This window comes from Carcharhinus amblyrhynchos, chromosome 12 (assembly GCF_965287045.1).
Source record: "Carcharhinus amblyrhynchos chromosome 12, sCarAmb.v2.hapA, whole genome shotgun sequence".
In the NCBI taxonomy this organism is placed as follows: domain Eukaryota; kingdom Metazoa; phylum Chordata; class Chondrichthyes; order Carcharhiniformes; family Carcharhinidae; genus Carcharhinus; species Carcharhinus amblyrhynchos.
In genome coordinates, this window is record NC_137335.1 from 56,176,883 (window position 1) to 56,200,581 (window position 23,699).

At 39.2% G+C, this 23,699-nt stretch overlaps 1 protein-coding gene across 7 annotated transcripts in view; it reads right to left on the reverse strand.

Annotated features, from left to right (window-relative positions):
• Nucleotides 1–23,699, reverse strand: part of rcor3 (REST corepressor 3) — a 79,038-nt gene that overhangs the window by 19,707 nt on the left and 35,632 nt on the right. For 5 of the 7 annotated variants that reach the window (XM_080200561.1, XM_080200562.1, XM_080200563.1 and 2 more), the window contains 3 exons: nt 13,691–13,769; nt 9,127–9,345; nt 3,027–3,104 (listed from right to left, as the gene is read on the reverse strand). In XM_080200561.1, the coding sequence (XP_080056687.1) occupies nt 3,027–3,104; nt 9,127–9,345; nt 13,691–13,769 (376 nt within the window). The remainder of the gene's footprint in view (nt 1–3,026; nt 3,105–9,126; nt 9,346–13,690; nt 13,770–23,699) is intronic. The other 2 variants (XM_080200565.1, XM_080200566.1) reach the window with 2 other exon arrangements.

Consider the following 23,699-nt stretch of genomic DNA (forward strand, 5'->3'; position numbering starts at 1 on the left):
CCTCCTTCAAGTCAATCTGCATTTAGAGCTGTTGACTCTCATACCCATTAAAAGGCAAAACAATAAATCTTGAAGGATAGACAGTATTTCTCAGAGCTAAAGCAAGTTGTCTGATTATTTCAATGGTCTACAGACCATATACCCTCTAAATTTGAACTCAGCCTGTAGTTCAACTCATACCATGTTCACCCATCATCCGTGTTCATTGAGAGCAACATCTCAATTTTAAAATTCTCATGCTGGATTTCAAGCTTTTCCTTGACCTTGTCCTTCCCTATTTCTAAATTCATCAGAGTTAATTGGCTACAAGTTGGGACTTTCACCACCAGTGATCAGGAATGGGACTACAAGTTGCCCTCAGATTCAAAGTCACTAGACCCCTCTTCCTTCACACCAGAGCAGAGTGACTTGCTAATGAGCCCCCCCCACCACTTGTGAAATCCAGCCAGCCTCAAAGTTGAGGCGGACGGAAGAAGCAGCCATTAAATGCCCAATAACTGGCCACTTAAGAGCCTCAATTGGGGCAAGGGCAGGTGGGCCACCCTAAGGCTCACTCACCACATGCAGAGTTGGAAGATTTTGTTTTGGTACAAATGTAGATCCCATTGTTTCTGAGAGTACAAGAGAAGTAGATGTGTGGTGGGAAGGCCACATGGGGAATTTTCTGGCCTCCCCCACTCTCCTCAGTGCTGCCGAACCACCCCCCCCCCCCCCCCCCCCCAACCCCGCCCAATGCTCCTTCACTCTGCCTATTTGACAAGCTTTTGGCTCCCGCGCCTGTTATCTCCTCTTGGTGCGATGTCAAATTTTGTATTTGACAACCATTCCCATGAACTGTCTTGGGTATTTGAATATGTTAAAGGAGATTTTTAATTTAAACTAATAATATTGCAAGGAAGAGATTTCTGAGGTATGGACAATCATTATGAAGGAATAACAGGACACTAAGGAGATACCAAATTAACAAGTCAACATGGTACCCATATTCAAAAAAATGTAACAGATTAATCTTAAGTAACCACCGCATCAGTCTTGCTTCAATTCTATGAAAAAATGCAACAGGTTATGCTTGCAAACTTGAAGATTTTATGTATAATAATTTTGTTAACAGCAATAAACATGGACGCAGAAGGGATAAAATATTGCCTGACCTATGTCTTTGACATCTTTGAAAAAGCAGCATTCCTAGTAGGCAGCTGGAAACCCTATAATGAATGAATCCAGATAGCATTTGACAAAATTAAACTAATCATCAAGCCAACTCAGGATAAATATTTTGCATTGTTAAGTAATTAGCTTTAGAGTAGAAATTATTAGGCACTTGTTACGGGAGTGATATTTGAGTTGTAAGCATTGCATTAGGTGCCCCAGAAATATGATTTCTAATTTACATTGATTACTTGAACTCAAACCCAATGCAAATTTGTACATTATATCATCAAGTTAGAAAAGGTCAATGGAATCTTATGAAGCAGCTCAGAAATTATAGTATGAGCTTTATAAAATACGCAAGTGGGCAAAGTAAGAGCAGGTGATGTTTAACAGACAAAATGTAAACAAATAAGAATCAACTTGTGTAATGCAAATTTACAATATCAGGAAGTACTTCTTCACACAATGGGAGATCAATACCCCAAAAAGTAATCGTTTTATAAACGTTGGGTTTAAAAGAACTAGAGATGTTGCAATGAGGGAATTTCACAATTTTTATAGACAGATACTGAGGGAGAATTAATGGCTGCTCACCTTTAATTATCATGATTTTATGAAATTTTTGCAAATGGCTTGACCCTAGAAAATTGAGTACTATTAGCATTACCTCCTAGCAAGCTTTGCACCCACATCTCAGTATTTTAGATTAGACTTACATCAACATATAAAATTCAGACCTAAAAGTATAAATCCTTAAATTTTCTAAAATCTATTAATACTTCTTTTGGTCATATGCAGATTCTGTGGAGGAGTATTTTACTGAGAAAACTAAACAGCTTCAATTTACACTGTTGTAATCTGAATACTCCCCATACATCTACATTGCTTGATGCTACTTAACAATATTTTGAGTATTTATGGCCCTCGTTAACTGGGAGAAATCATATCAATACTAATCTTCAGTCAAATGTTTTCAGTGCGCTCCCAGTTTAAGACGGGGAACAGGTGCACAGTTACCAACACCTCACAACAATGACTAAAGTTAGAATACATTTGCTGTTTCAACTTGTTACATCAATTTCTGTCAAAATGTTTATTCTACAGGCTTCCAATAAAGAAGTTCTGTGAAATTGCTAAATATCTTTTCCAAAGTTAAAAAAAAATTCATCTCATTGAGGCACAATGGGATCTACATTCATACAAAATAAGATCTTCCAATTCATGCCTATTGTCCTCCCAAGATATAAACTTTAATCTTAAAGTAACCTTCACAGCTTGTCCAACTATTGGCACCTGTCTGCAACGAGATGACAACTCCAGAAAGAAAGAACCCATGCTTAATTGATAGTTTACAGATTCATAAACTAAATTCAAATGCCTCTTGGGGCTGTTGATTAATCCCAAGGGGCCAGAGAGACTATTTATTGCTTGTCTAATTTTTGAAACGTTGTTCTGGTTTTCCCAGGTCTAAACTGCACACACTTAATTCCCAAAAATGATAAGAGGGGGAGTAGTTTTATAAATTTGTTTAGCTGCAAATGCAGACAAACCACAGATGTGAACAGAAATGTGCATTGTAGCACCACAGATACATAAGTGTTTTTTGCAATTTTGCAAAAAAAGGTCAGTGCACATTTTGAATGCCACTGTATTCAATGTGGATGCATTCATGTACTTGTTTATGCCAAGTGAGAGTAATTTCTTGATGCAGAATTCCAGTTATGCCACAGATCTCCAATCCGTCTAGTTTTACAGGTAGTCAATGAACAGAGGAATATTTTCATATAACGTATAAAACTACAGACCTAAAACTGCACACATAACAAGACAGAGAATTACATTGGTTGTGAAATTATAAGCACCATATTATTTACCTCAGATGGTCTGAATTCTTCTATGCCTCCTTCTAATTTCAGCTTCAGTGCACTGTTAACTTGCTTGGCATTTTGTACCTGGGAAACCATTTCAAAATTAGACTTTTACCTATCTTTTTATAATCAATTTTGAAATTAACATTGCTCCTTTAGGGAGCATATTTTTTCTCTATAGGTTAGTAAGATTAATTTAAGCAATTTATAAAATGTAGCTCCAACCAGATTATAATTTTCCAAACTTGACACACAGGATCAAGAACAGCTGTGGGGAGGGGCAGAGCCGAAGTTTTTACTTCCAAAAAAATCTGTTCTTATAATTGGCATGAGAGCGGAGTGACAAGCTGACATTTCATTTATGCTCGGAGTGATTACGCCCATTTGTAATCGCAAGCAAATCTATTTCTATAGGGGTGGCAATGAGAGTTGAAACCAAGACATTAAATTGATCACAAAATTGCTCATCAAATCAAATGGAGCAGGGTTTTCGCCCACAATTTCACACTGCTGATATGATATGTTCACTGGCACTATTCCACCCCAAGCCATTTTGGGTCAGGGTGTAATGACTAGCTGCCCATAAGCTGTGAGTTGCCAACTGTAGTCATTAAAAGATCAATTAAAGTAATGAATTAAAGGTTGAACAAAATTTTCCAGTTGACTTGTGGCATCAGAAGCATGGCAGCTTCCTGGAGTCAGTCACTTGGCAGCAGACTGGGGAACCTGCACTCCGACAGACTCTAAGCCCCATCACCTTACCTCCTCCGTCCCCGCTCCCAACCTGCTTACTTGGTCATAGCTGTGGCCCCTGACCACCCTTTGGAGGTGTTTCCCCTCCACTTTGGTTGTTCGGCAATTATGGCCATTTTACTTCATTTTTGAAATAGCAAGTGGGTATAAAGGCTCTCTCCCTCACTTGCAATGACAGGCTGCAGTTCCTTCAGTGCTGGAGGAATTCCTATTGGCCCTCCAGTTTCAAGAGCTCATCCACCATCCTTAATTGGATGGCAAGTACACCATCTAGTCACTAATTGGCCATTCAAGGCAAGTCATGTAATGTGACTGTTCCTGCCACAGTGCAGGGTCAATACCAAGATTTGACCTGACGTCAGGATATTGATCCAAAATGCAAAACTCAGCTCAAAGAGTTAACATAATTAGGAGTCTCATAAACCTGGATATCTAGCCAAATTAAGCTATAATGAACCCCGTCATTTATGATGGATTGCATATCTAAAATCCAAAAAATAAATTTACAATGGCTCCTTCAATTTGCAAAGTTCTGCTTAAAGAGAAGTGTTTATTTATAAATTATCAACATAATTCCAAAAATTCTCAATAAATTGTCATTGTTTTTGTGCAATCTTCATCCATCTACTGTTTCAAGAGAAATATGACTAGTAATTTAGATGGCTGATACTTTCTGCTTACACGCTCACCAGCTATGACTCACTCCATTCATTTTCAGGTGAAGAAAAGTGAAGGCTGGCGAATGTCGAATGATAACTTTCACTATGCACACAATAATAACCTTCAGCGCGCAGTTAACTGAAATTACCACAAACATGGGAATCTTAGTTTCGTAGTGTACTGGCATTAGAAATCCTTTGGCAAGGTAGAATAATACCTGTCAGGTCCATATCTGAAGATTGGAGGACCAGAGACTCCCTGTCAATTTACCTTCCCGCTCTTCTCACCTCACAACAGGGCACAGCATGGTCAAGAGCTATGAAAGATACAATTATCCTTTGGAGAGGAGTTCAATTGTCAGTACAGTATGGTTCCTCATGATGTAGTCCCTCATTCCACAAACTGTTGGGTTAACTTTTAAAAGGAATTTGGTCATCAGCACTTCCTATCGAAACTAAAACCACTGCAAGTAAACTTGAGGTTTAAGAAATACAGATATGCAAATCTTTAAAGTTAGTGGGATAGGGATGGGGTGGAAGAAAGACCTAAAAGGTTCTGTATTTTATATGTAGATCATTGATATATATATTAAATACAAAAAGAAACATCAATCTGAATTATTCAGTTGTGTTGACAATCTCATATTGCAATGGTATTGAAGCCATGAAGAGGTGCAATGTTGATTTGAGGATGATACAAAAGATTATAATTACGATGAGACCCTTGAAAAGCTACAGTCCTGAAAACCATGCCAATTAAATGCATGAATGCTTAGTAGGCTTCTAATTTGTTGTTATTTCAGTGGAAGAGTTGATTCATTTCAAATAAAGAAATTAATGCAAGAGCAAAAATTAATAATCCAAATTGGAATTTCAGGCAAACGCATCAAGTATTTATTGGATATTATCCCAGATCATTTCAGGGCTTGTGACAATAATCACAAGAGCAGAAGAGTTCGAAGTTTTTCAAGGTTAGGGGAGGGTAAATAATTATTATTATACTAGAATTGGAACATAAATTTAGGATTAATGCCAAAAACAGGAAAGGGATGATTGGAAGCATTTGTTTCCATGATAAGTGAATGGAATACGTTACCTCAAGTAGCTATTGAATGCAAGTAACTAAAGCAATTAAAGAGAGAAAGCATCCAGATATTCGAGATTGGTGGAAACCTTTTATAAGTCTCGGAATTAATTAGAATCCGTTTGTCCAGTATATGGTACATACACACATCCTCAACTCAAGTTATACAACTTCGGAAATCATGATTAGGGATTGGCAGAATCCAAGCCCTAGGGAACCCAAGATACTTGGCTGAAACATACTGTTGCAGTTTGGAACCAAACCACCGCCTTCACCCTCATCACAATTTCTATTTCCTTACCACCAACTACAGTCTTCTGCTGTTTTGCAATCATAGCATATTGTTCAACCTTGAAATAAGTCTCTGAATTTAAATTCTCTCCACCACAAAACTTGTCTAGACAAAGCATTGTCTATCTCTGTCCCATCTTAGTCTGCCACTAAAATTTTCATATGTGTATTTGCTGCCTTCAGACTAGATTACTCTTATCTTCTTGTTGCTGACCTCCCAAACTCTGCTTATCCAAAACACTATTTGTTGTATCCTATTCTGCACCAAGTTCCTCTCATCCATTAGGGCCCTGAAACCACAATGTTTAAAGTTTTAGTGGTTTTCTTTAAAGTGCCAAGTGGCCCAGGCTCCGTTGGCAACATCTTCCAATTCTAGAATATCACTTATCAACTCTTTCAGCAAACACTTCAACGTGTCCGCTTCCATTTAATTTGCTTCACTCTCACTCTGGAACTTTTGCCTCTCCATCATTCCTCTCCTTAAATCTTCTTCTTTGGCCAAGTTTTGGTCACCATTTCTAATTTCTCCTTTTTAATCACAGTGTCCATTTTCCTCATGTCTTTGTTAATTGCCTTGCAATGTTTTTATGTTAAAGATGCTATATAAATGCAATTTGGTGTAAAACCATTTAACTTACCAGCACAGACCACTAGTAAGTTACCTGCTGTTTGTGCATAGGGCATTGACTTGCAGGGTTAAATGGAGACAAGCAAGAAAAACCTCAACTCCCAGTGATAGGTTTATCTTTCCTAGTTTTACTTATGAGCCAGACTGGCCTGTCAATCATCAACATTTGCTTGTGGAATATCAGATTTGCTTGCTTAAGGTATGAGATGACTGAGTATGCCACAAAGGATTGACATTATTTTGATTTTTTTTAACATCATGAAGCCACTTCAACTTCAAGGACTACCTCCATCCCCCCAGATATTAGAAAAGAGCAGGGAAACGGAACGGCAATATCTAGCAACAAAGGTAATATCACAGGTATAATGAAGACCTCATTCTGCTGTAAAACTTCTATGATAAAGAATTAAAGGATCAATTTTAATCCTGCATACCTGGCAAAAAAAAAGTGGGCAGACAAGTAAAATGAACAATGCAACTTATATACACCAAGCAAACTGCCCTCCCATTGACTGCGATCTTAACCTGCTTTTTTAACACACAAGAGGGACATCTGACAGATGGCTGCCAAATCCTTCCTTAAGTATGTAAATAGGTCATGATGACATTGTTGGGGCCTCAGCTGGCTGTGGTGTGCCCAACAAGCTGACTAAAGAAAGGAGGAGCCAAGTCAGAAAGTAAAGTCTTGTTTTGTTGTGGGGCTAGATGGAGCAGGGCTGAAGAAATAAAGGATAAACATTTTAACCAGAATTTAAGATTTACTATTTCCTTAAATTTTCCAAGTTCAACATCAAAGCCAATTTGACAAGCTGTACCGCTGCTTTCAGCTTCATCTCCTCCATTGTGTAAGGCATACATCAAAATCTTGCAGAGAATGGCACAAACTATGCATAGATGGTCACTTTAGTTTAGTCACATCAACCCAAGAAAATTGAAGTCATTAATTTAGACTAAAGAATGCACCTTGCAATTATTACATCCTTTCATTATGTATAACAAACTACAAGCAGTCAATAAAAGCAAGGTTCCTTGCAGTAAAGGGCTGTTACAACTGAGTTTGAATAGCCTTGTCCTCATACATCACATTACAGGAAATTGTGATTTGAAGATACATTCAGCCTCCAATTTTTGTCAATGTTTAATTTACAAACAAAGTTTAAAAATGGATGTACATCAGTTTCACAAACTTCACTCCAAAACTGGCTTTGAAATTGTTTTGATATCGCTTCAATAAAATATTAGAAGTTGCCAATATTTGCACTAAAAAGTTTGAGTACTTAAATACTTTCAAGAGTTACTGCTTCCTCTAATTTATCACATTTTGTAAAATTTAATTCATTAAAATTGAGTTTTGTTGTGATTTTCATTGCATCCTCAAATTTCTCAAGAGCCATTCTTTGCTCTCAATGAATATATTTGTCAATTACTTCACTGTAAAACACTGGGCACTCCTTGAAACTGTTCCTCTATGCTGCTTTTTGGCTTTCTTTCTCCCATTCTCAACCTCTCTTCTTTTGCTCCTTCCTAATTATTCTTATTGCCCTCACAGGCCAACTTCAATTTTAATTAGTTTCTCAGCTCAGTATTAATCCATGGCATCCTAAAACTGTCAGTAGCTTTCTTTTTTGTAATAAAATATATTCTTTTCTGTATCTTTGCAATATTTTTTACAACATCCTACTGTTATTATAGTCTTCTGTGCCAATTTCTCCCACCACATTACAACAGCTAGCTAGCCTCTTTCTAAATTTCTCCCCAAGCCAGTCTGGAGTACTAGCTTTTTTTACTGATCATCTTCTCTTTTCCAGTTGGATCTTAAACCATATCATATTGTGATTATTTAACATGCTCACACCACCTATTCTACTGCATTGCTTGTAACCAGGTCTAGCAACTAATCCACCTTTGTAGCTCTATCATTCTGCTTGAGAAAGGAGTCCAGACAGTATAAAAGGCACAATGTAAATGCAATTTTTCTCATTTAACTCATTAAGAGGTATTCTGGTTGAGAAAAAAACTTCCACGATTTTCATGACCTTATGAATTCAAAAGTGTTTCACAGCCAATTAACTGTTTTTGGAAGACAGTTATTGTTGCTACATAAGCATGAAAACATGATAGCCAACTTGCATACAGCAATCTCACAAGAAGCAGGAACATCAATAAATGTCATGTTCATCTGGTTTGGTGACACATTTTGGTTCAAGACATTGGGAGAATTCTGTTCCCTGAGTAGAGGCAAGGAACCTTTTAAATCCACCTGACCACATTGCCTGGCCTTGCTTTAATGCCTCACCAAATATGGTGACTCCACCAATACAATATTCTTTCAGTACTGCATTGAAGGTTCAGTCTAGCTTATGTGCTCAAGTCCCTGGAATGGGGCTTTAATACATGATCCTTATGAGCGCTACAAATTGGCCAAGCTGTCACTTGACATTATTAGATTAGAAAGCAAAGATACTTAAAATGCAAATAAAAGCCTGGTGCTTAGTTTTAATTTAAACATTTGTTCAAGTATGAATTAACACTTGCAGTATTAATTGTATAAAGTCCATCTTTATTTAGCAGTGATAAGATTATAGCTTTTGTTAAGAAAATTCTGTCATTCAAGTTACTTTATACATGGTATACAAGAAACAAAATTTACTTCTTGGGAGTTTTAAAACTACACTACAGGTATCCAAATACCTGGCGCTTCAATGAGATTAGTTCCATATCAAGCTGTCTAAGAATGGTACTTGCTGCATTTGGGCTGCAGGACATGGCTCCAACATCATCTTGGCTAAGATACATTCCTTTTGGTGGTCGGCACTTGGATCGAAGAGGGTGGTGACGATGCTGCAAACTTGGAAGCTCACGTCTGACTGAACCAACTCTGCTGACCTGCACGGGTGGGTCAGGATTACCCTAACGGAAAAAGGAACATCAGAATGCAGGCAGATGTTATATGTGTTTTAAAAAAAACTTAAGAATAGCAAACTATCATGTGAATATAAAGAAAATAGGATTATATTTAGCTAGTCTTCATGTTTTTCAAACAATATAGTTGTTCAATACATCCCCAAGTGATGTCACCAACATTGAATTTTGATACCCACACCTGGAGAAATTGCCCTAATAACAGTCACAGCACTTAAAATTAATTAATTGTGTGAAATGCTTGAGCTAAAATAAGTGCAAGTAAAACTGTAACAGGAATTGCAAAGACGTGTTTATCAAAAATGATACAGTTTTAATTCAAAACAATTCAATTTCATGGTTTGAAACTACTCATTTCTAAAAACAGCAAATATATGCTAATAATAGAGGACAAATGATAATCACTGGCTATGTCGCTTCAAACAAGGTTGCAATGGTGAGATTCTTTTTAAACACCGAATTCAGGAGAGTCAAAAGATATAAGCATTTGTGGATCCAAGCTTTTTCCAAGTTGCAGACAAGAGGTATTTATAACCCAGGGTAGCTGAAGGGTTAGGTAAGGCCAATTAACAGAACTTCTGGATTTCTGGGGCAGCACATTCATTCCTGTAGCAACAGGACGGGACTTCCAGAAATCCAGAGATCACATGACTGAACTTCATTTTAATGATTTCCCCTACACTCACCATAAGTCAGGTGTTGCGATAGTACTCAGCACTTGATTAGTACAAAACCCTGAAAACACACAACTCTGGTCAGTGAATCACAAAAGAATTATCCTAGTTTCCATTCAAAAAAGTATGGTTTATTTTTTTTTTAAAACAGTAATCGTTGTGTTAAGACACAGGATTAAACTCAAGCCTACTTTGGCTTTCTTCCAGCAAGCAATGAATTAAACTCACATTTTCAGGTATTGTTTATTTTTCAACATTGACAAATTTATGATAATCATTTTAAAACAATTTCGGTTACATATCAGTGTTTGTAACTAACATTTAACATATGTTGAACTGTATCATACAGAACACCAGTTGTTTTATTTTTGTGAACAACTAATCACCATCCTCAACAATGAAGGCAACTATGAGTTTAGTTATTTTGACAGTTTCATGACCATTTAAAAGTTTTTTTGGACAGGTATTTAAATGTTTTATTTTTAGTTTCATAGATCAAAGACTTCTCAATGTTATTACAGGGATTTGGTACCAGGCAGATACTTGGTGAATGGACGCAGTATGGCAATGAGTTAAGTCAGCATGGAGTAACAGAGTGGCTGAGGGGGCATGGGGGAAATTATGCTGGCTTGAAGGAGTGAAGGGAATCATGAACATGGCGTAGAGGTGAGATTTTAGGTCAATGTCCCAATGAATGGAGGCAAATCTTCTAACCAGCATACCTCAATATCTGCCCACCTCTGCCCTGCTTCAGGTCACAGTCCCCAACACCATTGTGAAAATGAACAGGCACTGCTTAGCAGGAGACAGGATTATGACTCAAGGAAATGGCTGTACTTATGATTCCCACTTCAAAGATGAAAATCCCACCCAAACATTTTCTCTTTGGGGTCAAGTTGACTTAAAGGTGACATTTGGCAATGGAAGACAAAAACAAATGAATACTCTGAAAGAGATTCAAACATCTGATTCTGAAGACAGGCAGGCTCACATTACTTCAGAGTGTTGATGGATTAGCCAGCCTGGTTCCTTAATAGATGCAATCTCAGGCACTGTCACTGGGAATGGGATTCTTCCCACTAGCTCCAGATATTCCAGCAAGGCAATGCACTAACTGCTTAGGTGGTCCTGGGGAGGGCAACAGCAAAAAAATTCCATCATGTTACCTTTTGACAATTTGCATGCTTTTAGTTGTTTGAATTTTAACAGCACTTCTGTGCACATTTGGGGTAAGGGATTTCAAGTCTATAGAGTCTTCTCTAAACACAGTGAGCTTTCTTAGGTAATACCTTAAGCGTGAGGGTATGCAATTCATATTACGCAAACAAAAACAGTAGATATATGGATTTCTTAGTAGAATTATTTAGAGACTCTTACAAGGTGATGGATTGTCACATGTACTATTTGTTATGCAAAACTGTGCTACAACAAGTGAGCCACAAAACAGTGAGATTTAACCTGTGATGCCATCCTATCGCTTGATAGAGCGACTCATTCATTTTTCATCCTTCTCCAGGTTTAACTTTAAATATTTTGCATTTTTTCTCCAGGTAATATTTTATTCTTCGTTCCCCATTCCAAGGCACTTCTTTTCATCCCCAGCATATAATTTGTGTGGGGTGGCACCCACCCATCATCGTCTTTTGTTTTGCAATAAGCCATGCTTAAGCAATTCTCCATGGTTGTTCTATTACTTGCTAAGGAATAGAAACCAGTTTGTTTATGTTCCAGATTGAAAAAAAGATAACAGACACCCATTACGTTGGATGAATGATGTAAAGATTTTTAGAATAAGTGATTTACTTAGTTCGGAGAGCAGACCACAAGGCAAATAACAGAAGAACCCAGCAGGTCTGCCAGCACCTGTGGAGAAAGGAACCGAGTTAACATTTTGACTCCAATATGCCTCTCCTTTGGAAATGCTTGCCAGACCTACAAAGTTTTTAATTTTTATTTTAGATTGGCTTTACTCTCAGTTGAGCAGTTTTAGGATCAAGATTCGGAATATGTGGATTACACAGAATTTACAGTAGTTATCTGTTTCACAGCTCCTTACGTAAAACACAAAAAACACCATGTTCCAGCAAGATTAGTAAGAACAGGATGTTGCCAAAATGAAATTTTATAACCACTATCTCACTACTGCAGCAACATAATTTTTTCCCTCAAATACAAACTCTCCATGCACAAATCATACAACCTAGAAAAAGTGATAATGCTAATTTAGTGAAGCATATATAGGAAAATTTAAAGGCCATCAGAATATTTTTCCCTATCAAATTTCTCCAATTATATGTCTCTCCTTACTGGAATGACTTACGCTATGTCGACTGCCCTGCAGTATCTTGTACAAATAGTTACTCCTCATATGAATCTGGGCAATGAGTGTCTGCAAGCTATTGGAAGGTGATGGGCATCACAGCCACGTGACCTATTCTCAGGCAATTTCTGTATGTACATTTCCAGCTGAGATCAGTAGACAGCAATCAGGAATAACAGAATCAAGATGTATGTATATTTTTCTCCTCTTCCAGGTTTCCATTTTTGTATTATTATTTGTCTTCTATTTTCAGGTGCTTAACAAAAAATGTATTCCTTTCCTTTTCCTTGGTCACCTGCATGCCTGGCACAAGTAGAAATTCATCACCATATTTAAAAGTCTCCAAATCATATCAACAAGGAATTCACATAAGCAGAGTTTCTATTTGCTGACTCTTCATTACTAATAAAAAAACGACAGGCACACTAGTTAAATGCCCTTTCTTCCATGCATTATATACACTGCATTCCAGCAAAAATTAGTTTTTTGCTAGCATGACAGAGACATCAAGGGCACAATTTGACACCCTTCCCCATGGGCAGGTTTGGTAACAGTCAAGACATTTAATTGGGCAGGCGGGTGATAGCCAGAGCCGCACAATCTTAAGACCTCTGTCTCAATTAAATTCGTCACCTTCCCGGCCCCTGACAATTGAGGCCCTTAAGTGGGTAATTAATGTCCATTTAAAGGCCTCATATCACCGCCATTCAACCTCTGACGGTGACAGAGAATTCACCATCCTAGAATCTTGGAAGGGTTAAACCTAAAGGAGTTGTGGGCTTCCATGGAGATCTCCTGTCCAAAGGCACTCTGCGCCTGATCAAAAGACCCAGCCCTGGGAAGGCCTGCCACTGCCGACAACTGCTGACCTGACATTTGATGTGGCAGGCTTTTCTGAAAGAGGGGCCACCAAAGGCCACCTACATTAAATTCCACCTCTATATTTTCTTTAAAACAGCATCCTTCCATTGGTGGTCACTATGGCAAGATTGACTATCGTCTTGGCTTCTATCATATCTATCATCATTTTGATTATTTTAGGCATTCGCAGAAAACCAAGTCACTGGTTAAAATTAATAACAGCATTACTTCGACTTTGTATTGAACTAACTTGAAGGTTTGTAATTCTTAGAAGGTTTAAACATAAGTAAAAAGTCTACTGTAAAACAAAGGCTTAAAAGCAGTGAGATTTCACAATGTTGAAAATCTGACTGTGAACGTGGACTGTATCTAGCTTCTGCAGCCTTAACTTTAAGTTTATCGACACATCTAAGCATCTTCAGTCTCATTCAGTGAATCTTCAGCTGGGCTTGGCTTTGTTACAATCAAAATTTCTCACCTCTTTCTTAGTTTCTTTAGTGGGATCATAATCACTGTCAGTAATGTCGTTTGCAGCTCCTTCCTCCATCCCATCATCACTAAAATCAAGAATACAATTTAAAAATCTTAACTGATATTGATACACTTAGGCTTTTGTACCTGAACGGCATCAGCGTTAGAAAATTCCAGAAGATGCAACAAAAGTAGTACAGTTGATTAAACTGGAATCTAATCTTAACGAAAGAATGTTAATTGGTCACCGATGGCACTGTTTGTGGAGATATTTTGATGGTTAGCTGTTAAGTGGTCTGCTTGTTTAAAAGCCATTGAGCAAATGTTCCATGTAGAAAAGTTGTCTCAAGAGGTACACTCAGAAGCCAAATACAGGGCAACTGCTCTCAGAAGCTCTATTTGCAGAGAGGCTGGGGTTGTGTGAAAGTCAGAAAAACAAATCATTAACTTTTCTCAGTTTAAAAAATAGCTCAGTTGTGACTTTTTCATATTTTAAATAAAGTGTAGACTTTTTAAAAATCCAATTCAATCAAATCAAGTCCAATTCAGAGTCTCAACAAGTGAGACATTCCCAATCCAAGCTGACAAGACAGGGCTCTCGCCTCCTGTCTTGGGCCTGATCTGCATGATCCAAGCCGATTGGAGTAGGCACTGCACCTCCTCCAAGGCTTAATCTCATTTGCATCTTAGCCAAAAAGCTGAGGTGCCACTTTTAAAAATTGCTTCAAATGAAGTAAAATGTAACCTCACGACTTCAATCAAGCACAGCATGTCAATACTACACTTGATCTTGACAACCATCTCCTGTGATTACCCTCATGTTGTGGAAGAGGAGGAGGAATGCATATTTACATAACAAAATAAATCTAGTATTGTTACAACACAGAGGTGATGCTTCCCTCTGTGCAAATGTAATTTTAAGTGTTAGTGAGGGAGTAGTAAATTATTAGTTTAGGTAAATTAAAGCTAGATTGAACACACTATCATGAATAATGAACATGTCTTTATTTTAAAACTGGTGACAACCTTATGAAAACAATAAAACAAACTGAACTATGATGTTGTTGCTATTACAGAGACTTGGTTAAGGACAGGATTGGCAACTAAACATTCCAGAACACAGATGTTTCGGGCGGGATAGAGGGGGGTTGTAAAATGGGTGGGGGGAGTTGCAGTACTGGTTAAGGAGAATATTACAGCTGTACTCGGGAGATACCTCGGAGGGCTCATTTAGCAAGGCAATACGGATAGAGCTCAGGAATAGGAAGGGTGTAGTCAATGTTGGGGGGGTTTATTATAGGCTGCCCAACAGCCAGAGAGAGATACAGGAATAGATACGTAGATGATTTTGGCAAGATGTAGAAGTAATGAGGGTTGTTGTGGTGAGAGATTTTAACTTTCCCTATGTTGACTGGGACTCACTCAGGTGCTAGGAGTGTGGACGAGGCAGTTCGTAAGAAACATCCAGGAAAGCTTCTTGAACAGTATGTAGATAGACCAAATAGGGAAGGGGCCATACGGGACCTGGTATTGGGGAATGAACCCAGCCAGGTGATTGACATTTCAGTAGGGGAGCAGTTCTGGAACAGTGACCACAATTCAGTAAGCTTTAAAGGTACTAATGGATAAGAAAAGTGTATCCCTCAAGTTAAGGTGCTAAACTGGGGGAAGGCGAATTACAACAATATTAGGCAGGAACTGAAGAACATAGACCGGGGGCAGGTGTTCGAGGGCAAATCAACATTTAGCACATGGGAGGCTTTCAAGTGTAAAATTGATAGGGATTCAGGATCAGCCCATTCCTGTAAGGGTGAAGGATAAGTACGGCAAGTATTGGCCGGCAGGATTAAGGAAAATCCCATGGCTTTTTATACATACATAAAGAGCCAGGGAGAGGGTTGCCCCACTCAAGGACAGGGGAGGGAATCTATGTGTGGAGCCAGAGGAAATGGGCAAGGTATTAAATGAGTACTTTGTATCAGTATTCACCACAGAACTTGGTGGATGATGAATTTGGCAAAGGGTGTGTAGTTAGTTTGAGTCATGTTGAGATCAAAAAGATGGTGGGGTTCAAGAAATACTGAAGTAGACAAGTCCCCAGGGCCTGATGGGATATACCCCAAAATACTGAGAAAAGCAAGGGAGGAAATTGCTGGGGCCTCGAGAGAAATCTTTGTATCCTCACTGGGTACAGGGGAGGTCCCAGATGATTGGAAAAAAAGCCAATGTTGTTCCTTTGATTAAGAAGGGTAGTGAGAATAATCCAGGTAATTACAGGCCGGTGAGCTTTACGTCAGTGATAGGGAAATTATTGGAGTGGATTCTTCAAACAAGATTTACTCCCACTTCGAAATAAGTGGACGTATTAGCAAAAAGCTACGTGGTTTTGAGAAGGGGAGGTCACGTCTCACTAACTTGATCGAATTTTGAGGAAGTAATGAAGATGATTGATGAGGGTAAGGCAGTGGATGTTGTCTACATGACTTCAGTACGGTCTTTGACAAGGTCCCTCTTGGCAGACTGGTACGAAAGGTGAAGTTGCATGGGACCAGAGGTGAGCCAGCAAGGTGGATACAGAACTGGCTCAGTCACAGAAGACCAGTGAAAGGGTGTGTTTCTGAATGGAGGGCTGTGATAAGTGGCATTCCTCAGGGAACACTGCTGGGACCTTTGTTGTTAATTTGGATGAAAATGTAACTGGTTTGATTGGTAAGTTTGCTGACAACACAAAGGTTGGTGGATTTGTGGATAGCGATGAGGGCCAGAGGACACAGCAGGATATGTATAGGTTGGAGGCTTGGGCGGAGAGATGGCAGATGGAGATTAATCTGGACAAATGTGAGGTAATGCATTTTGGAAGGTCTAATATAGATAGAAAACATACAGTAAATGGCAGAACCCTTAAGAGTATTGATAGACAGAGATCTGGGGTACAGATACACAGGTTACTGAAAGTGGCAACACAGGCGGAGAAGGTAGTCAAGAAGGCATTCAGCATGCTTACCTCATCAGTTGGAACATTAAGCTTAAAAACTGGCAAGACATGTTGCAGTTTTATAGAACCTTGGTTAGGCTGCACTTGGAATCTGGTGTTCATTCTGGTTGCCACACTACCAGAAGGATGTGGAAACTTTGGAGAGGGTACAGAAAAGATTTACCAGGATGTTGCCTGGTATGGAGGGCATTAGCTATGAGGAGAGATTGGAGAAACTTGGTTTGTTATCACTTGAATGACAGAGGTTGAGGGGCGACCTGATAGAAGTCTACAAGATTATGAGGGGCATGGACAGAGTGGATAGTCAGAAGCTTCTTCCTCCAGGGTGCAAGAGTCAATTACTAGGGGGCATAGGTTTAAGATGCGAGGAGCAAGGTTTAAAGGAGATGTACGAGGCAAGTTTTTTTTTTACACAGAAGGTGGTGAGTGCCTGGAACTCGCTGTTGGGGAAGGTGGTGGAAGCAGATGCGATAGTGAGTTTTAAGGGTGTCTGGACAAATACATGAATAGGATGGGAATAGAGGGATGTGGTCCTGGGAAGTTCAGTTGGACAGTATGTTTAGTGTAGGCTTCGAGAGCCGAAGGGCCTGTTCCTGTACTGCAATTTTCTCGGAATAAACTCCCCAGTAGAATGCTGTCCGAATAATACAAGACTCATGAATGAAACAAAGACTTATAAATTGCAGACATTCTCAAAAGGATATATATACACAACCAAGTCAGAAGGTCAAAAGGTCTTTGCTGTTCAGGTCTGACACATCTTCTGAGTTATCTATTTTCCAAAAGGAATTTTTATGAAGATTTACATTAGACTGCAGGATTCTATATAAAAGACTCACCTCTCCCTCCTTCTGATTAAAGAGGTGGCAAGATTATTCTAACAGTTATTTCCCCTTGTCTGGGTTTAAATACCTAGAATTACCCCAGTATTCCTGCAATTTGAGTGGCTTGAGGCGGTCAACAACGTTCAAATTTGAATTCAGTTGGTTTTGTGTCTTTGAGTGCTTGCTTTAAATGCACTGGTCCAATCCAAAAGCCTGTTTTGCTATGCTGGAACTCTGGCTGCTAGGCTTTTTTCACAATGTTGCAAAATTGGCTTCTGCAACCTGCTTTCTTCAATTTAAAAATCCAAGCACAAAAACACATTTTTTAAAGAGACAATGCCAAATGATTTCTTTTTTTGGTTTCAGCATTTCTTTTCAAAATTTATATTTGTCAAACACGATATGTTTAACCTTACACATGCAAATTTATAACAGTATCTCCTAGGACTTCTGCTCAAAGACAGTGAAGCATTTCTTTATTAATTGGCTTCTTGCACACGCTTCCCATATACGCTACCATTGAATAAACAGCTAACACAGCTGCTTAATTAATCTGTGAATAACATTTGTTTTTGAATCCTCACTGAAAATCGAAAAGAAGCTGCTATTATCCCTCTCGGAGTTTGACTTATTTAAAATATGTACCTTCTAGCTTCTTTACAAATCTCTTAGATTAACATTGGTTTTGTTAATCATTCAAAGTATACAGACAAATGTTGAAACTTACAACAAAAAGTGACTGCTTTTCGTTAAAGGTTCACTGTTTTGTCTCTTTGAGCTGGGCTCACTGAAGTTTACATACACCATTTAAGCTGAGAAAAGCTACTAATTAAATTTCCTAGTTTGCTTGCAATTAATTTAGAAAAAACAGCATTATATATCCTGTTATGGTACGAGAAAATAGACTAGATGAATGCATGGCTGAGAAGATGGTGTAGGGAGGGAGGGATTTGGACGTCTAAGGCATTGGGACTGATTCTGGGGAAAATGGGACCTGTACGAGCCAAAACAGATTGCACTCCAGCAGAACTGGGGCTAATACCATCACCAGGGTATTTGCTAGTGCAGTTGGGGAGGGTTCAAAACAGAATGGCAGCGATGGGAATCTGAATCAGGAGAAACAAGAGAGGGAAACATACAAAGAACTGAACTGAAATGTAGAAAGCAAAAGAGGAAAGCAGAGGAAACAAGGGCTAGCAGCAAATAAGGCCCTGGTACAAAAAAAATGTATAAAAATGTCAGAACGACATGTCTAAAGGTTCTGTATCTGAATACACAGAACGTTCACACTCAGGTAAACTACTTAACAGTGCAAATTGGTATACATGGGTACATTATTATGAATACGACTACAGAGTCATGGCTGGGCTAGGAACTGAATATCCAAGTGTATTCAATATTTAGGAAGGCCAGGTATAAAGGTAAAGGAGATGGTTGGTGCTGTTAGTTAAGGATAAAATCAGTCGAATAGTTAGAAAGGATAGTGGCTTAGAAAATCTAACTGTAGAATTAGGCCGGGTGGACCCAAGAAGCAACAGGCATAGAAAACAGTTGGAATTATCTATAGGTCTCAAATCAGTAGAAGTAAGGGATGGCATCCATCAAGAAATTAGAGATGCATGTAACAAGGATGCTACAGTAATTATGGGTGACTTTAGTCTACATACAGATTGGATAAACCAAATTAGCAACAACACTGCAGCAGATGAATTTCCCGCAGTATGTACGAAATGTTTTTCTAGACCAGTACACTGGGAAATCAACTAGGGAATACGCTACCCTAGATTTAGTATTATGCAATGAGAAGGGGTTAATTAATAATCTTGTTGTGCAGAGTCCTTTAGGGAACAGTGAGAAAAAAAGCGAGATAGTTGTGGTGGGTGACTTTGACTTTCCCCATGTTGACTGGGAATCCCTTACAGCCAGGGGCTCGGACACAGAGCAATTTGTGTCCGGAAGGGCATTTTGATACAGTATGCTGACAATCCAACCAGGAAGGAAGCCATACTAGACTTGGTATTGGGGAACGAGCCAGGCCAGGAATCGATGTTTTAGTGATGTTTCAGGGCATTTTGAGCTCTGCAACCATTTCAGGTAGAAATGGTCGCAGAGATTTACTACCTAATAAGATTTCAGGTAGTCATGGATAAGGACAAGAATGGCCCTTGGGTGAGGGTGCTTAACTGGGCAAGGGCCAATTACACACAAATTAGACTATGGGAGTTGGAGTCAGTCATTAGCAGGTGAAAGGTACAAATCTGCTTATCAAGCATAAATATGTATTGAGAGCCACTTCTGGATGCAGTTCATGGTTAGGGAAAATAAGGAACATTTGTGCGCTAAAATGTCAAGGACTCTCTACATCTCTGTATATAGTGAAAAATATGCAAATTAAGGATTGAAAACCTGCTGAATTGTATTGGTCTCAATACATATTTATGCTTGATCAAGCAGATTCATACCTTTCACCTGCTAATGACTGACTCCAACTCCCATTGTCTAATTTGTGTGTAATTGGCCCTTGCCCAGTTAAGCACCCTCACCCAAGGGCCAAACTTTAATGCTATTGGTGTTTTAATTGGCAGTACTGGTGTATTGGCAGATTTGAAACTGTTTTACAGAATCTGGTCGGAAAATCATAGTGAGACCCACTGTGATTATTCATCTTGTGTACAATAAAGGCGTAGTTTTTGAAGACTCACTGTGCATCGTCTAGTTAATTCTTGGTGGTTTCTTGGAGGTTCCACTGAGATGGCAAACCCCCAGAACGTCTACATGGGAGAAAAGTGTGGTGCCTCGTGGACCAACAGCTCGAAGACCACTTGATTTCAGCATAATGAGCTACTTGACAGGGGGAACACATGCTGTCCTGTGTTGGGGTAAGCCATTGTTGTTGACCAGGGGGTTTGAGGCCCCATCTGACTATTGCACAGTTTTGGGTTAAAGGCCCAGTTCGATCGAGGGAGTTGACAGTCTCTAAGAAGGTTAATCCCTGAATGCTGGCCAGCAAGGTAAGATCTCACCTTTTATAATTATGGGGGATTCATCCAGGAAAAAGATATGGTCTCAAAGATGTTGGCTATGAGGAGAAATTGAATCAGCTGGGATTGTTTTCACTGCAAAGACGGAGGCTGAGGAATGACCTGATAGAGGTCTACAAAATTATGAGAGGCATAGACAGGGTGGATAATCAAAGGCTTTTTCCAAGGCTGGAGGTGTCAGTCACAAGGGGACATAGGTTCAAGGTGAGAGGGAAAAAGTTTAAGGGAGATGTTCGGGGGAAGTTTTCACACAGATTGGTAGGTGCCTGGAATGCGCTGCTAGAGGATGTGGTGGAAACAAGCACATTAGCAACAGTTAAAAGGCATCTGGATGGGTACATGAATAGGGAGGAAATAGAGGGTTATGGATCAAATAAAGGGAGGATGTTTTAGTTAGGGCATTATGATCGACACAAACTTGGAGGGCTCAAAGGCCTGTTCCTATGCTGTACTTTGTTCTTTGTTAACATGATAGACTTGTTTCATTAACATGAGAAGTAAATGAAACTATGAAGGCATGAAATATGAGTCAACTAGATTGGAGAGCTTCATTAAAAAGGCATGATGGTAGATTATGGAACAAATGCATGCATTGTAACAATTATACATATCTTTTTGGTGCAAAAAACACAAAGTAAATTAAGGATAGTATTAAATCCAAAGAGTTTTTCTGCAAAGTTGCTAGAAAAAGTAGCCTGAGGACTGGGAGTTCAGAGTTCAGCAAAAGCGTAAACTTGCATGTAAAAGCAGGCTGTAAAAGCTTCTATAAGTACATTAAAAAAAATTAGAAGACAAATTTAGGTCTCAAAGTCCAAAGCAAGAAAATTTATAACAAGGAAATAGCAGAACAATTAAACAACTACTTTCGTCCTGTGTTCACAGAGGAAGACTCAAATAACTTCCCAGAAATGATAAGGAATCCAAGGGCCTAGTGAGGAGGAATTAAAGGAAATTACTACCACTGGAAAAATAGCGCTGGGGAAATTAAATAGGAATCTCCAGAATTCCAAAAGAGGTGGCCACAAAAATAATGGATGTGTTAGATGTTATTTTCCAATATTTTGTAGATTCTGGAACAATCCCAACAGGCTGGTGAGAGGCAAATGTAATGCCGTTATTTAAAAAAGGATGGAGAAACAGAGAATTACAGACCAATTAACTTATCCGTAGAAAGGAAAATGTCAGCATCTGTTATAAAAGATGAAGTAACAGGAAAACAAACAGGGTTAGACAAACTCAACATGGATTTATGAAAGGCAAATCATGTTTGACAGCCCTACTGGAGTCTTTTGGTGACATAACTAGTAGAATAGATTAGGGTGAACCAGTGAATGTGATGTATTTACATTTTCAGAAAGCTTTATTCTCAGGTAAGAGGTTAGTGTGCAAAATTAAAGTGCATGGAATTGGGGGTAATGTATTGGCATGGACTGAGAATTGGCTAGCAGACAGGAAACAGGGATTAGGAACAAATAGCGTTTATTTTCTGAAGTGGCAGGCTGTGACTAGTGGGATCCCGCAGAAGTCGATGTTTGGGCCCCAGCTATTCACAGCATACAATGATTTGGATAAGGGAACTAAAAGCAATATTTCCAGGTTTGCTGATGACGTGAAGCTTGGTGGGAAGGTGAGTAGTGAGGAAAATGTTAAGTGGCTTTGAGGTGATTTAGTTAAGTCGAGTTAGTGGGCAAACACAGCAGATGTAGTAGTATTGTGGATAAATGTGAAGTTGTCCACATTGGATGGAGAAACAGAATGGCAGAGTATTATTTAAATGGTGATCATTTTGGAAATGTTGATGTACAAAGGGACCTGGATGTCCTTGTACACCAGTCACAAAGTAAACATGCAGGACAGCAAGCAACTAGGAAGGCAGATGATACGTTGCCTTCATTGCAACAGGACTTGAACATAGGAGCAAGGATGTCTTACTGCAGCTGTACAGGGCCTTGGTGAGATCACACATGGAGTACTGGATGCAGTTTTGATCTCCTTATCTAAGAAAGGATATACTTGATATAGTTAGTGCAGATTGTTATATGATGAGAGAGCTGAGCCTGTATTCACTGGAATTTTGAAGGATGGGAGGGGATCTAATTGAAACAAACATATACAATTCTGACAGGGCTGGACAGACTAGATGTAGTGCTACTGTTTCCCTTAATTGTGGGGTCTAGAACAGGGGATCACAGTCTTGTGATACAAGGTTGAACCAATTAAGGCTGACATAAGTGCTGGTTGCTTGAAGAGCTCCAGCTCAAAGTAGACGAGCTGAACTCCGAGCTTCAGACACTGAGACTCATCAGGGAGAGGGAGTGCAAACTGGATAATGGGGTACAAGAGAGATTCACACCCCCTAGACTGGCTAACTCTGAGGGTCAGGAACAAGATGGTGTGGCGAGCGGGGAGGAGGGGGCGAGAGGAAGGGGCGGGCTATAAACAACCAAATAAATGATGCGTGCAGAAATGGAGCAGCAATAATTATGGGGGATTTCAATCTGCATATTGATTGGTTGACCAAGTAGGACGCGGTGGGCTTGAAGAAGAGTTCTTGGAATGCTGTCGGGATAGTTTCCTTGAACAGTGTGTGACGGAACCAACGAGGTAGTGAGCTCTCTTAGATCTGGTGTTATGCAACGAGGCAGGAAGAATTAGGGATCTTATTGTGGGGGATCCTCTTGGGACGAGCGATCATTGTGTGGTTGAGTTTTTGATGCAGATGGAGGATGAGAAAGTAGGGTCCCGAACCTGTGTCCTCTGTTTGAACAGAGGGGAGTACAATAGGATGAGAGAGGAATTGGCAAATGTAGATTGGGGGTGCAGATTCGTAGGTAGGACTGTTGAGGAACAATGGAGGATCTTTAAGGAGATCGTCTTCAGTGCTCAGCAGAAATATATTCTGATGGTAAAGTAGGAATGTAGGAGAAGGGATAACCAGCTGTGGTTATTGATGGAAATAAAGGAGAGTATTAAATTAAAAGCTGATGCATTCAAAGTGGCTAAAAGTAGTGGGCAATTACAAGATTGGGAAAAGTTTAAAAATCAACAAAGAATGACTAAGAAGTTGATAAAGAAAAGGATAGACTATGAAGCTAAACTAGCACTAAATATAAAAAAGGACAGCAAGAGTTTTTACAAATATATAAAGAGGAGGCT